General features: G+C 43.1%; 1 protein-coding gene across 15 annotated transcripts in view; it reads right to left on the bottom strand.

Moving 5' to 3' along the window:
• EIF4G3 (eukaryotic translation initiation factor 4 gamma 3) overlaps positions 1-8,462 on the bottom strand; it is a 308,928-nt gene extending 300,466 nt beyond the window's left edge. For 7 of the 15 annotated variants that reach the window (XM_054571675.1, XM_054571671.1, XM_054571669.1 and 4 more), the window contains exon 1: positions 8,193-8,461. In XM_054571675.1, the coding sequence (XP_054427650.1) occupies positions 8,193-8,398 (206 nt within the window). In that variant the 5' untranslated portion in view covers positions 8,399-8,461. Of the gene's footprint in view, positions 1-8,192 lie in introns of all 15 variants that reach the window. The other 8 variants (XM_054571677.1, XM_054571676.1, XM_054571674.1 and 5 more) reach the window with 2 other exon arrangements.
• Between the last annotated feature and the right edge of the window lie 6,584 nt (positions 8,463-15,046).

The raw sequence follows: 15,046 nt of genomic DNA on the forward strand, positions 1-15,046 counted from the left end.
CAGCCCCTAACCAGGGATGTGGCCCGCAACCCAGGCCTGTGCCCTGACTGGGAATTGAACTGGCAACCTCTCGGTTCACAGGCTGGCACTCAATCCACTGAGTCACAGCAGCCAGGGTATTTTTTTTTTTTAATTTTTTAAAGTAGGTATAATTTTGATTCATTCACACCAGATGGCTACTAGTTGTATTGGCTGCTGTCATTTTTCTGACAATCTAAGGTAAAAGAGGTGAGTGCCTCTAACTAAACAGCCAGGTACTTCATGGTTTAAAAATTCTTGTGGCATACCGGTTGAAGATAACTGCAATAGAGTATATACATGTCAAACCATAATGCTCTACACCTGAAATTTGCATAATGTTATTAACCAATGTTACCCCAATAAATTTTAGTACCACAAAAAAAGCACTGTGTTCTGGCTCAAAACTGGCTTACTTACTTTCTCTTGTCACCTAGTTCCCCCACCCATGTTATTCCAAAATTGTTTGTTCCCACACTCAATCCTGTTTCCCTATCCCCACATGAATCCCTTATGGTCTTTTCCTACTTCCTTCAATCACACCTTGTAATAATACCAAAACTTCCCGAAAATCAAATAAAGAAATTGAAGTGGTATCACGCATATATACAATTCGTAACAAACAAATACCAACCTCACTACCAGTCTTTCTTTTTTTAATGTGGTATATTTGAATATATGGATGAAGACAGATTCAAGATGATAATATAAAAATGTACATAACTAAAGAGGAGGAAAAAACCTGTCAAGTTACATAAAGTTTCAATATGAATAATGCAAAACATGACAGGCACAATAACTCAAAAATGTTTAACTTATCAATAAAAAGATTTGAGCTATTCTCTTTCTAATGTGCATCGTAACTTCTGAGCTACAAGCCAAAGGTGAAAGAATATCCTCAAGAAAATCTTTACAAAGAAACAAAAATAGTTCATTCCAAACTGAAGAAGAAAAAAACTATTCAACAGTGGCTTTTGCTGGCAGATAGCTAAGTAACAATACAAGCAAGATACAAAACTGTGCATGTAATTTGACAGTAAGCTATGCTACGAACAAAAGATGGAATTTAAGTCCATTAAAATTCAAGTCAATAAAAAAAGGACAGGAAAGAAATATATCAAAATGTTAACAGTGGTTATCTCTATGTACTAAGATTATGGATGATTTTTTTTTTTTACTTTTCTAAATTTTTTAATTTTCTGATTTAATTATGTGTTACTCTTATAATCATAAATGTTTAATAGTTACATCTGACTATCATGTTTTCCTCTTAGGCCCTTATACCAACCCTAATTCTCAGTATCTATACTTTAAGTGCAACTCAGCCACTTTAGATGGCTTTATAAACAGAGTCAATGCTGTTCCATCTCAAAGGAAATTATGGAACTATTTTCAATTCAATTACACATCAGCGCAAAACAATTTTAGGGTATCCCTGAGTGCTAAAACTGAGCTGTGATGCCCTCTATATATTCACCCTAAAACTTCCATTAAAACTGATTCCCAGACTTTAATTTAATCAACATTTCATTCAACAAATATTTACAGACTTCCTACTATCTGCCAAGCATTGTTCTAGGTGCTAGCAATTTAAAGGTGAACAAAACCGACAAAAATCTCTGCCTTCATGGAGTTTACATTCCATTGACAAAATGAAATGTCTCATTAAGTGTCAGGGAACACACACACTGGACTTGAAAAAGTACAAAACTACTAATAGTTAATAAAGGTCATAAAAACTAACAAATTTCAAATGTACTTAAAATAGTTTAATCTATCTCAAATTTCAGCTGAGGCTACAGGAGAGTGAAAAACTTCTGGTTGGCAGCAAGCCAAAGACCGAGGAGCCATTTGAGAATTCAAAAGTGGCTTGGAATCCTGCAGTATTTCATCAATGCAAATCTCAGCTGCAGTTTATACATTGCTTGCAGTCATATGCTTGGCCAATAATCAGGAAATAGTTATTTTCCTATTATATTAGTTCAAAGTATTATTCCTAAATTAAAAATAGATGGTGTCTCATCACAGTTTATCCCAGAACTTGATTTCCCTCATACCTCATAATGAACTAACTGTATCATCACCACCCAGAGTGAGCCAGCATCTGACCATGGCAACCTTATTTTAGTGTTTCAAACCATCCATCCCATAAGAGACTACAAAGTCTTCGGTACTAAAGTCATAGAGGTGTTCCAGTCTGTTTGGCTGAATCTAATATTAGTAAGCCAAAAACCAGAGGTTTCTTTTGAGAGCAAGTTGCCTTTCCTCAGCACCTAAACAGTGCTTGGCAGGTAAGAGAAAGTCTCTAAATATTTGTTGAATGAAGTGTTAAGTGAGCATACTTCCAGTATCCGTAGGTCACCACAGAAAAGTGTCACTAACCATCAGACAGACTAAGAAACAATAGGTCGCCATAAATCCTTTCCGTCTGCTTACAGGAAGAAAACAAATCTCAAACTATAATCTTCAGAATCATACACCATTATCATTCAAGAGCGTGACTTGATAAACTAGTCTAACCCCTTCATTTTTAGAGAAGGGAAAACTGATACGCAGAACAGTTATGTGACTTGTCCCAGATAACACATCTGTAAGAATGGAAAAGCCAAACTCACATTCAGATTTTTTTGTTTACTCCACATCAGGTACACTTCTCAGTACACCAAGCTAAATCTACTTGTATTTCAAGGCTAAGCAGGTACTCTTCCCAAGCCTGTCTAATAGAAAGCCAGGGAAGTAGTATGAGATTCTGATACGTATCTTCTCATACTCTAATTCCTCAGATTATGATATAGAAGGGACTTTGAATTTACAGCAACTATGTTGATTGCCACATTCTCTTGTAACTTCTCTAGCTTCTCTGCTTCTACTAAAAACCTGAAACGTGACTGACATCCATTTGCTAAAGTTCTATGAAGCAGGAACAGCAATGATATTGGGGAAAAGTCAGCTGGAAAGAAAAAGCTGTATAAACCTCAGGTAGTTCTTACTCATCCTTCTAACTTGACGCTGATGTCAACTTCTTCTAGGAAGCCCAAATTCCTCCTTCCCCTAGAGCATGCTCTTAAAGCAGAGTTATTGTACCTGCCTCATGGTTTTCTGTCAACTTATCTGTCTGGACCAAGTTGTTTGAGGGCAAAGCTTTTGTTTTAGCTTTTCAACACTACAGCTCACACTTAGTCTGGCACATAGTAGATGCTGAATAAATGAATAAACTTTAAAAATTGCCACTTATATTGAAGTCCCAATATAAATGGCTAAAATGTGGCAATACTATTTATGAGTTAAAACAGTTTTCAATCACTTTTTTTAGCAGTAGACCTTTTTGTAAAAATCTTATCAGAAACCCAGTGTGGAAAAACAACACACTGTAAGTTTAAATTCTTAGCTTGACAGAACATACTTCACTTTAAGAGCAGTAAAGCCTAGGACAAGGAGTAGCAGCAGCAGAGGCAGCCCATGTGACTCAGGCATTTGAACAACTTTCTTCTTTATCTCCATCTCTCATAGGTCTCCTCTCTCTTTCCTAAAAAAGGATCTGCTCTCCAGGAGCAAAAATCCACCTTTCTTAATGGTGGGGCTTAGGAGTAGAAAGACTGCTGGTCACTGCATGAGCTACAGAGTTCTAGTTGCTAGTTATAATGTTATTTTGCTGGAGGCCCTGTTAACTTCTGAACAGGCAGAAACATGCACTAAACCAAATGTGGCAGGTCTATTCCTATGCTTTAAAGCTCAGTAAAGATAACCTACTTGCTTAGCAGTATGCTGCCGTGAACTAATTAAAACAAGGTACAGTATTACTGCATTCTATATTACTCCATAGAGCTTACCTGTATTACAGACCTTCCCCTAGCAATCAAATATGAGAAAGCATCCTTCCTCCCATTCCCATACGCAGACTTGGTAAAGAGTAGCATGGTAAAGTATGAAGCACTCATGTCACAGTCTGAACTGCAGACCACCACTTATTAGACGGACAACCTTGGGAACGTTACTTAACTTCTGTTTCTTCACCTGTAAAATACAGTGCCTACATCATTAGGGCTCTTGTGAGAACTGAAATCATGCACGTATGGCTTCTAGAACAGTGGGCACTCATTAAATGCATACTGTTGTTAATGTTTTTGAGATTTAGCTTTGATAAAGAGAAAAAAGAAAACAAACATTATTGGCTTCAGCCTATAAAACTGAAAAATCAACACAGACAGCATTAAAAAAATAATATCAAAAAAACGGAGGAGAAATATTTTTAATATATCTGTATGTAAGACAAAAATAGCTAAGGACATAGGTCATTTTCAGATTACCAGAGGCCTTTACCAAATTTAGTTCCTTCAAATAACCCAGTGCCCTCATTTTCTTAACCAAACTGACTGCCCCAACAGTAACTAGACTCCCCAGAAGTGTCAGCAGCCCTGAGAGAAATTACACTCTGAAGTCTTTCCATATAAATAGAGAGAACACTGTGTGTTCATAACAGGCTGCAAAATTGTTCTATTAAGTCAGAACTATTTGGGCACCTGAATTCAAACTCATTTATTTTGACTGATCTGACAGGTGAGCAATCGAAGGGCTAGGCTTTTAATGGAGTAAGGGCAACAAAAAAAAAAAAAAAAAAAAAACCCCACATAATATTGTAAAAAAGATTTTCCTATGTATGGACAGTTTTCTATGGAGAGTGTCTATAAGCTTTCATCAAAATATCAGAGTTGCTTGTTATCCAGAGAAGTTTAAGAATCATTCTTAAGATTCTCAACAGAGCCTCTTGTAACCTCAGTCTGGGAAGCTGGGGTGAGCATATTTCAAGGCAAGCACTCTGAACTGCCAATTCCATAAACTACTCATATTGGATAATGCCATGAAAACTCTAAGCATATTTCTCCCTTGCCATTAGCATTTTCCATATCAGTGTTTACTGCATTTCATCTTCTGCCAGGCCTCACCTCTTGCCTCTTTGCAAAGGTCTCTCTACCTGAAATGGCCTTATGGGCCTGCCATGCAATACCGATACCTACCGTAGGCAGGTTCTAGTTTCTATTCAAATCCATTATCGCTAACATTTCCCTTCATTTATGACTTGTCACATGAACACTAAGTACAAATAACGAACACCTTGTCATGTGAATCCCCTTCTAGTATTCTTACAAATTTAAAATACTAGCTGAACTTACTAATTCAATTCAAACACAACTGCACCCATATATTCTGAGAAACTAGAGAATTAATCAAGCCATAGAAAGAGCAACTCCAGCTTTGTACTCCAGTCTTGATGCCTCTATTTACAAAGGGGGGGGGGGGCAAAAAAAAACCTGGAGTTTATTTATAAAAAATTGTGTATTTATTCTTACATGCTTAAACTTCAGTCATCTTCAAAGTATTCTCTATTTGATGCAGTATGTTTTTCCACTGCTCAAAACAGTTTTTGAACTCAATTTTGGTACCTTTTAGTGGTTCTGCCGTTTTTTGTTTCACCTCTTCCACATTGGCAAAATGTTTCCCTTTGAGAGCTTTTTTTCATCTGGAGAAAACAAAAAAAAGTTGTCTAGGCCAAGATCAGGTGCATTGGAAGGGTGGAGCTCAGGGGTCATGCTGTTTTTCGGTCAAAAACTGCTGAACACTCAGTGTGGTGTGAGCAGGTGCGCTTGTAAATCACCCACCATGAAATGGGCAAGGCGTTGAAAGACTCTTCAAAAAAAAAATCACTGAAGCTAAACACGGCCTCAACAACGCCAGCTAGTACACTGATAGAGATGGGTTCCTAGAACACTCAGCGGGGGGGGGGGGGGGGGGGACCTGTACTACAAGGGGCTGGCCCTCCAGAAGATAATTTGGGTTTTTTGACTCCACCTTCATATATCAACTTATCACATATGACCACTATTATCAAGTACAAATTTCCACACCCCCTCAGGGTAGAAAAGTAAAATCGTCCTGTTTTAATTCATTTTTAATCAAATGTCTATTACTATTGACAACATTTCACCATTAGTATGTTCTAATGAAATCTGTAATCTCTATTTCATTTACTATACAAACTTTGAGATTTTAGCAATTGCAACCTTTTAGTGTGTAAAGCAAGGAGAAGAAAACAGGGTTGTGAAACACATCAAGGAGAAAATTAATTTTAGCTTCAATGACATCAGGCAAAGTAAAAACTTAAAGTCATATAAAATCAATTATCCTATATTACCACAAATAGATTTAAAATTGTATTCATTGAAAATTACATCTTAAATTTATCCTCTTTCACTACTGTTGCAGTATGAGTAACTACTTTTACGTTGCAACCAACTCAGAGCTTTTATTAAGTCCTTCCTTTGAGAAATGGTACTTGAAACATGTTAAGTCCCAGCTTTGTGTCCAGTGAAATAATGCCACCAAATTCACCAAGCACTGCCATATTCAGTACTACAGTCCTTTGTATCACTTTGTACATCAAGAACACATACTATGGGCTTCCTTTCATTTGTTTAATTGCCAAAACAGGTCAAAGATGCAGCTAAAGAATAATTTACTTGGCACTGTATAGAAATTTTCAACCCTAACCAACTATGGGCAATCAAGGGAAAAAAATGACAAATTAGAAAGGAATTTAAACTCATAAAGCATTAAGTGAAGATATGTTTAAGAGATCCAGCACTAAATCCACCTTACAGTAGTTAAATTAGCCAACCACTTCCCCCCCACAGGAAAGCAACGACGGATATTGATCAAAACTAACCAGGTTTTCCAGGAGCGACACTAAGGTATCACTAAGCATTCTCATCACAGAACGATTCTTAATTGAACAGAATCATGCAGGATAAAAAACATTATGAAATCAGTACACACATCACACTGGAATGGAATTAATCTTTACTCTGAGCCACACTGCCTGGATTGAAAAAAATGTGAACTAACAATATTTAAATAAGAGAAAATGACACTTGACAGAAACCAAAAGGATGACCTGAAATGACTCTAGAAGGAAGATAACTTTCACTTCTCAAAGTAATCCATACAGACAAGAATCAAACTACACTGAAATAACCTGTGACCTCACAGCAGTTAAGTTTCCTATTTGCTGCAACACTCTACTCCAAAAGTTAAAACACACAATGACAATACGAAAACACAATTACCATCCGATGATTATTTATTGATTTACGTAAGTACAGCGGATGGGGGAGGGAGTGCATGATGAAATGTTATTCTCAGATAGGTAATAACCTTTCTAAACCTCCATGGAATTCACGAATTCTACGTTTTACTTTCACCGGCTAGTTTTTGACTAAACGACCTCGTCATTAAATCTTTGCAATCAAAGCTGTCCAAAACACTACAATCGAGTGAGTAACATGAAATTAGGTACAGTCAACACTAGAACTGACACGAGTCCCGTTCATCTCCAGACATCAGAAAAGTAAATTAAGATCCTTTAAAATATTCAGCATAACACAAGCCTTCCCAGAAGCGAGACTTTTGGGGGTGAAGGGTAATGTCAGTTAACTTCCTCTTCCTTTAAAAAGGTCAAAGACAGGGAAGTGTCCGGCGTAACATTTCCTCCTTAGATCACGTTCCACCACAAACCACATCACAACTCCCCCAATCGCTAAAAAAATTAGCCAGAGGCAAGGCTTTCTGTAGTTTCACCATAGATTTAAAATCCAACTTACCTCAGAAACGAGCTGATTAGTTTCAAACAGGAAATTTACCCATAAAGTTTAATATGTATTAATAATAATACTTAAGCGAGCCCACCCTGCCCCGCTGCAGGGGGAGCTGAAGGGAGCCGAGGAGGAGGGTGTAGCCCTCACAGCAGGCAGAGCAAAGCCTTGCCTGCGGGCTGGGTCCCTGGCACCAGCGAATTCTGCCTAATGAAGGGGTGGGGGGGACTTTCGGGGAGGAGGTGATAAGGGGGAAGGATCCCCCAGCTCTAAAAGGGAACGGCTGCAGAAGCGAGGCCGAGTGGAGCTAGTTCTCACAGTATTGCAGAAGGTCCCGGGGTCCCCCGCAGTGCTGCTGCCAGGGCACCCCCAAAAGCTCCAGGCAAGCCCGGCGCGGGGGCTCGAGGAGCAGTGCCTTTTCCCTGGCTGGGCTGTGGCGGCCGGCAGGACAGTCCCCGGATGGGACCACAGCCCCCATGCTCTAAGGCGAAGAGAGCCGAAGGGCCGGCAGGAAAGTGAAAAGGATACTGTTGGGGCGCCTGGGTCTGGAGGGCCCTGATGTTCGGGTGAGGAGGGGCCGCTACCGCCGCCGCCGCCGCCGCCGCCGCCGCTGCTGCCGCCGCCGGGTGAGGAGGCGGTACCGCTGCCGCCGCCGCCGCCGCTCCGGTGCCGGGTCCGGTTCCTGCTGCAGCCGCTGAGCCTGATTTCAGAGCCGGTTTCTGCGGTAAACTCATGGCAAAGCGAAGCCACCAACCCCCCCAGAGCGGGACCGGGCGCGCCGGGGTGCAGGGGCCGGGGGCAGCGGGGGGGCGGGATGGGGGCAGACCCGGGGAGGCGGCGGGAGCGGGGGGTCGGGGGGAGGCTGGGAGGAGGAGGAGGAGGGGGCCGGGGCCGGTCACACACGCCCGCCGCCGCCGCCGCCGCCGCCGCCGCCGCCGCCGGCAGCAGCAGCCGCCCCGCGGGCCAGCACCACCGGCTGCCGGTCTCCGTGACAACGCGACCCCGGGGGGGGGGCCGGACCCGGCGGGGGCAGGAGGCGGAGAGACCGGACCTTTCACGGCAATATCCTCATGGGCCGGCGGCGGGGGGTCTTTATCCCCCTCCCCGGAGGAAGCGGCGCCCTTCTCGGTAGCGGGGCTCAGGCGATGCCGGCGGATTTTCTTCGCTCAACGAGCAGAGCATCCAACATGGCGCTACGGCCGCCTCCAGCAGTCCGGCAGGACGGCCGCTCGGCAAGCTTCGGACCTTCTCGGAGTGGCTCGGGAGGCCGAGAGTGGGAAGCCTCTTCGGCTCTTTTCGGAGACTACTTGCGGTCGGGATTCTTCGTAAATACTCGGGGGCGTCTTCGGCCACGGTTCGGGAGCGCTCTGGTGCTGACTCGCTTCCTCGGAAAAGATCGGCGAGGAGGGCTTCCGAGGCTCGCTGCGGAGGCGGGTACAGGGCGGAGGGAGAGACCAAAGGCGAGGTCTGATCTGCGAGAGTCCTCCCCTGCCGCCCAGCCTCGAAGAACAATGGTAACGGCCCCGGAGCCTACGGTCCGCAGAGCCCTGCCCGCAGGGGCGGGAACCTTGAGCTAGAAACCTGAGTTACAGTGGAAGGAACCGCCTAACCAGAGTAAAACCGCTGGTTAGGAACCTGCCGCGTGCTTCTATTAGCATAACAAATAGCCCTCGCCGGCCCGTTAACTACGCAATTCACTTCTATTGTGTGAGCATTCCGGCCCTTGGATACATTCAGAGAGGTAAGTGGAATGAAGAGCCCCATTTCTCCAGCACACTGAGGCTGGGAGAGGAAAAGTGACTGGCCCAAGGTCACCAGGCCGGGAAAGGAAAGCCAAGCCTAGATCTGAATTCCTTTTTCATCTAGATGAACCTTGCCATCTGACAAGTTGCCCGGGACCTAATCTGACCCACCTTATCTAATCAGCAGCCTTTACTGCGGTTTCTGTGGACGGATTCTTCCAAAGCCTGCCCCTACTAGAGCATCCGTGACCAGCTGCCCGCTCCCCAGAGACCTATGCCAGGGTAACACTTGTTGATAACCTCCTTATCTTCCCAGCTAGACAAACCAAGACCACCCCTTCCCCCTCCCCACATACTCCTCTCCCAGCAGGGGCCTTGTCCTAGGCACAGGAGAATTGAGTGGAAAGGTACCACAGGGATCACAGAGCAACAAGTAATAATGGTTACCAGGCACTGAGCACTTCATATTTATTATCTCACACAGTTCTGTGAAATGGGTAGGACCCATTTTACAAATGAAGACACTGAGGCTCTAAGAGGTTCAATACCATCATACAAGCTCAAACAGACAAGAGATTTTCTCAGGATCACATGGAGAGTGTAGATGGCAGAGACAAAATTAGGGTCCAGCCCTGGCTGGTGTGGCTCAGTGGAATGAGCTCCAGCCTGTGAACCAAGAGGCCGCGGGTTCGATTTCATTTCACAGCACATACCTAGGTTATGATGGGCCAGGTTCCCCACTGGGGGCATGCAAGAGGCAACCCAACTGATGTTTCTCTGGCGCATTGATGTTTCTCTCCCTCTCTTCCTCCTTTCCCCTCTCTCTGAAAATAAATAAAATCTTAAAAATAAAATATATTTTTTTAAAAATTAGTGTCCATTTCTGGCTCCTGCTATACTGTTTAACACTGGCTTCCTTTTTAATTTTTTCTAATTCAAATAAAGCTCTACACATAGTGGGTGCTTAATTAATTAATCCTCTCCCAGTTGAGCCCCAAATGCTTCCTCCGGGAAAAATGAACATCTGGAAGAGGCTGATAACACAACCCTGCCGCCCACCACCACATTTTTCTAGCAAGGGTCCATAAGGAAGCTTTTCCCCTTTCTCCAGCCTGGAAGACAGGAGCTACTTCGTACTCTGGAATCCTAAACCACTTGAATTTGTAACACCTAAATACCTATGATTGGATTTGCTGCTGTTCCACTGGCTCCAGAAAAAATTCCCAAGTGGTCCTTCAGTTCCCAGGATTCTCCGTCCATGTTTCCAGATCTCAGGCTTCCTTATCCCAATCAAAACCTGTTTCCAGAAAAGAATTTGGCTTCTCATTTAAGGTAGCATGATAACACACCGATAATTGCTTAATTGTTATTTTCTGAGCTATTGATAGTTCATTTTCTAACTTAATAATAGGTACAAGCATCTGGTGATTACTGTGTGCCTGGTCTTTGCTAAGCACTTTATGAGCATTATCTCTGAAAACAGATAGACCTTGGGCAAAATAATGTAAAAGTCCCTGATAAGATTCTGGCCCCAAGCAATCAATGCAGGGAGGCTTAATAAGGAGAGAAGTCAAAAAGGTAAAGCTTTCTCCTTGCACGGCCCTGCTCAACATCTCCCCTCACATACAGCATTGAATATTTATTGCATACCTGCTAATATGCCAGGGTACAGCTCTGCTAAACGTTCTGCTTAGATTAATTCCTTCCCCTCAACAACTCTCTAAAGTATTATTATATCCCATTTACAAATAAAGAAACTGAGGCTCAGTGACGTGAAGAAGTGACCTGTATAGCTTAAGTGGAAATTCTGGTATTCCCACCCAAGGTATCTGACTCCAGGTTTGATTCGCCACATCACCTTCAACAAAGCAAGCTCCCCACTGTGGCCAGAGGCACAGTTAACAAAGCAAAGCTGATTTTGTGAACTTGCTTCCCAAGAGCCTCCATGGCTCCCCCATTGCCATCAGGTACCTAGTCTACATTTAAACGCCTTCAGGATTTGAACTCTATTTCCATCCCGCCACTCTCCACCTCAACTCCAGAGCTGCAGCCACCTTGGTGGTTCTTGTTCTGAGGCCTGTATTCAGACTGCTCCTACTTTCTCTAACTCCCAACTATCCTCGCTCCCCGTAGCCCATTGGCTAATTCCTGCTCCTGCTTCAAAGCTTGGCTCAGTCCTCCTCTCCTCCAGGCAACCTTTCCTCCCTCACTCTCTAGGCTGAGCTAGGCTCCCCGGGCAGTGAATGCTTAGCTCTCAGGGCTCTCTTAGTGGTGAACAATTAAGAGCACAGCTGTTGGGTGGGTACCAGCCTGGTAGCTCAGTTGGTTGAATCATCGTCCCAGTATGCCAAGGTTGTGGGTTTGATCCCTGGTCAGAGCACATACAAGAATCAACTAATGAATATACAGATGGAGAGAACAACAGATCAATGTCTCTCTCCCTTCTCTCTGTCTCTAGAAGCAATAAGATTTTTTTTAAAAGATTTTATTTTATTTTTTGACAGAGGAGAATGGTGGTGGTGCGAGGTGGGGAGAACATTAATGTGTGGTTGCCTCTCATGCCCACCCTACTGAAGACCTGGCCCGCAACCCAGGCCTGTGCCCTGACTGGGAATCAAACCGGCTACCCTTGGTCCACAGCCTGGCACTCAATCCACTAAGTCACACCAGCCAGAGCTAAAAAATATATATATATATTTTTTTAAAGATCACAGCTGTTGGAATCAAATTACCTGAATTTGACCCTCAGCCCTGCCATTCATTACTTGTATAACCTTGGAGAAATCAACTCTCCACGCCTCAGTTTCCTCATCTGTAAAATGGAGAGCCTACCTCCTCTCATGAGAAATAAGCCAACAAATACAAAGCACGTAGCCCTGTCTTTGGCTCATAGTGATTGTTGAATACAATTTTAGCTATTATTTTTCATTTAAATGAAATCATTGTAATTTAAAATATCCCTGATGTCTAGCTCACAAAAAAACAGGATGTGAAACTTGCTGAAGAACAGAATAGTTGAGTTGCCAGAGGATTTCCTGACACCTTGGAGAAGTCCCAGGCACTAGAGAGCCCAGGTGGGGCCCCACTGTGCAGGGAGTGAGAAGCACAAGAGTATCCTGGTGAAGGCAGCGCAGCCCTCAGGGGAGTGTGGTATCTTTGACCAGCCATCCACTGTTCCCCAGAGCCCACCACCAGGCTATCTCCTGGTAGATGGTGTCAGAATTGAGTTAAATTGTAGGACACCTAACAGGTGTCAGAATTGCTTGGTGATGTTAGAAATAGCCCAGACGTCGGAATGCTCAATAAATGTTTGTTGACGGACCGAACACAAAATGATGAATACCACGGGTGCGCAGGTCACTGGGGTGGGGGGAGAATGGAGAGGATGGAGCACAGTTACCATGTTCTCACCCCTCAGCACTCCATTCCCTAACCCAGCTTGGATCAGAATTATTAATTCTGACCCAGAATTAGCCTGTCCTGCAGGTTGAACATCACTTGCAAATGCCTGTTGGAAAAATAGAATTAAGTTGTCTGACTGTGTCCATCATCATCAAGACACTGCTTTTCTCTTAGCTGGTCAGTTCTGAACAAAAAAAATGGACAGCATTTTCCTCAGAAGGGGAAAGTACAGGGAAGGAAGACGCAAAAAACACCGGAGTTATCTTCTAGAGGGCAGGCCCCTTGTAGTACAGGTTTCCCCCCATAGGCGAGTGTTCTAGGAACCCGGCTGTATCAGTGTACCAGCTGGCGTTGTTGTCAGAGGCTGCGTTCAGCTTCAGTGAATGTTTTTTGAAGACTCATCGTCTTTGTGCATTTCATGATGGCTGACTTACGAGCGCACCTGTCCACACCATGCTGAGTGTTCAGCAGTTTTTGAACAAAAACAACATAGCCCCCATGCTCCACCCTCCCTATTCACCCAGTCTTGCAACAAATGACATTTTTGTTTCCCTGGATGAAAAAATTCCTCAGAGGGAAATGTTTTGCCAACGTGGAAGAAGTGAAACAAAAAACAGCAGAGGCACTAAAAGGCATCAAAATTGACGAGGTCAAAAACTGTTTTGAGCCGTGGAAAAAACATCTTGATAGGTGTACTGCATCAAATGGAGAGTACTTTGAAAGTGACTGACATTTAAACGTGTAAGAATAAGTACACAATTCTTTATAAATAAATTCCAGGGGGTTTTTTGGGGGGCATCCCCCCTCATAGATTCAAGGAATCATCCCAGGTAACCCTGGGGACAAATAGACCTGGATCCTGATCCCAACTCTGCCATTTTTTTTTTTTTTTGCAATTTTTACATCGTAGTAAGATATGCACAACATAAAATTGATGGCTCTGTCCATGCTGAAGGGTATTACTAAGTGGCACTCACATTCAGTGGCAATCGCGTTGTGCCATCATCCCTGCGGTTCGTCTCCGGAGCTTCTCCGGCATCCAAAACTGAAACTCTGCACCCAATTAAACAACAACTCACCGTTGTCCCCTCCCCCAGCCTCTGACAGCCACCACTGTAATACTTCTGTCTCTCTGAACTTGATTGCTCTAGATGCCTCGTATACATGTGGAATCATGCAATACTTGTCCTTTTGTGCGTGGCTTATTTCACTTGGTGTAATATGTTTAAGGTTCATTCACCCCGTAGCACATATCAGAATTTTAATTCCTTTTTAAGGTTGAAATAATCAGCTGTATGGATATGATGCTACATTTTGTTTATCCATTCATATATCAATGGACGTTTGAATTGTTTCCATCTTTTGACTGTTGTGAACCGTGCTGCTGGGAAGACGGGTATACAAGAATTGGTTTGAGCTCCTGCTTTCGGTTCTTTGGGGTATATACCTAGAAGTGGAATTGCTGAATCATATTGTAATTCTCTCTTTAACTATTTGAGGAACTGCCATACTGTTTTTCGCAGTGGCTGCACAATTTTATATACCCCCAGCAATGCACAAAGGTTCCAGTTCCTCCATATCCTTACCAACACTTGTTATTTTTTCTTTCTTTCTTTCTTTTTTCTTTATATTCTTTCTTTCTTTCCTTTCTTTCTTTCCTCCCTCCCTCCCTCCCTCCCTTCCTTCCTTCCTTCCATAGTAATAATAGCCATTCTACTGGTTTGAAGTGGCATCGCACTGTGCGGTTTGATTTTCATTTCTCTAATGATTAGTGACGTTAAACATCTTTTCATGAGCTCTTCGACCATTTGATACCCTCTTTAGAGAAATGTCTCTTCAAGTCCTATACATTTTTGAATTGTATTGTTTGGGTTTTAATTTTCCTTGAGTTGCGGAAGTTTCCAACTCTGCCCCTTGAACAAGTTACATAACATACTGTGCCTCAGTTTCTTCGACTGTAAAAAAAATTTTTTTAAACCCCTATTAACCCCTACTTCCTGGCTGTTGTAAGGATTCAGTAACCGAGCAAAAGGAAACCAACCATAAGTGTGTCTGACTGATAAAAACAACAAGACAATAATAGCTAACATTTACTGAACACTCACTGTGTGCCAGGCATTGGGCAAATAACCCACTTAATCCTCATAACACCCCTATGGAGCTCTGAGTACGAATATTGCCTGCACCTAAGAGGGGAATCATGATAGGGGCTTCCTTCTTCCCTCCTTTGACTGATCG

This window comes from Pteronotus mesoamericanus, unplaced genomic scaffold (genome assembly GCF_021234165.1).
Source record: "Pteronotus mesoamericanus isolate MK-2021 breed Mesoamerican mustached bat unplaced genomic scaffold, CSHL_Meso_final contig_221, whole genome shotgun sequence".
In the NCBI taxonomy this organism is placed as follows: Eukaryota; Metazoa; Chordata; class Mammalia; order Chiroptera; family Mormoopidae; genus Pteronotus; species Pteronotus mesoamericanus.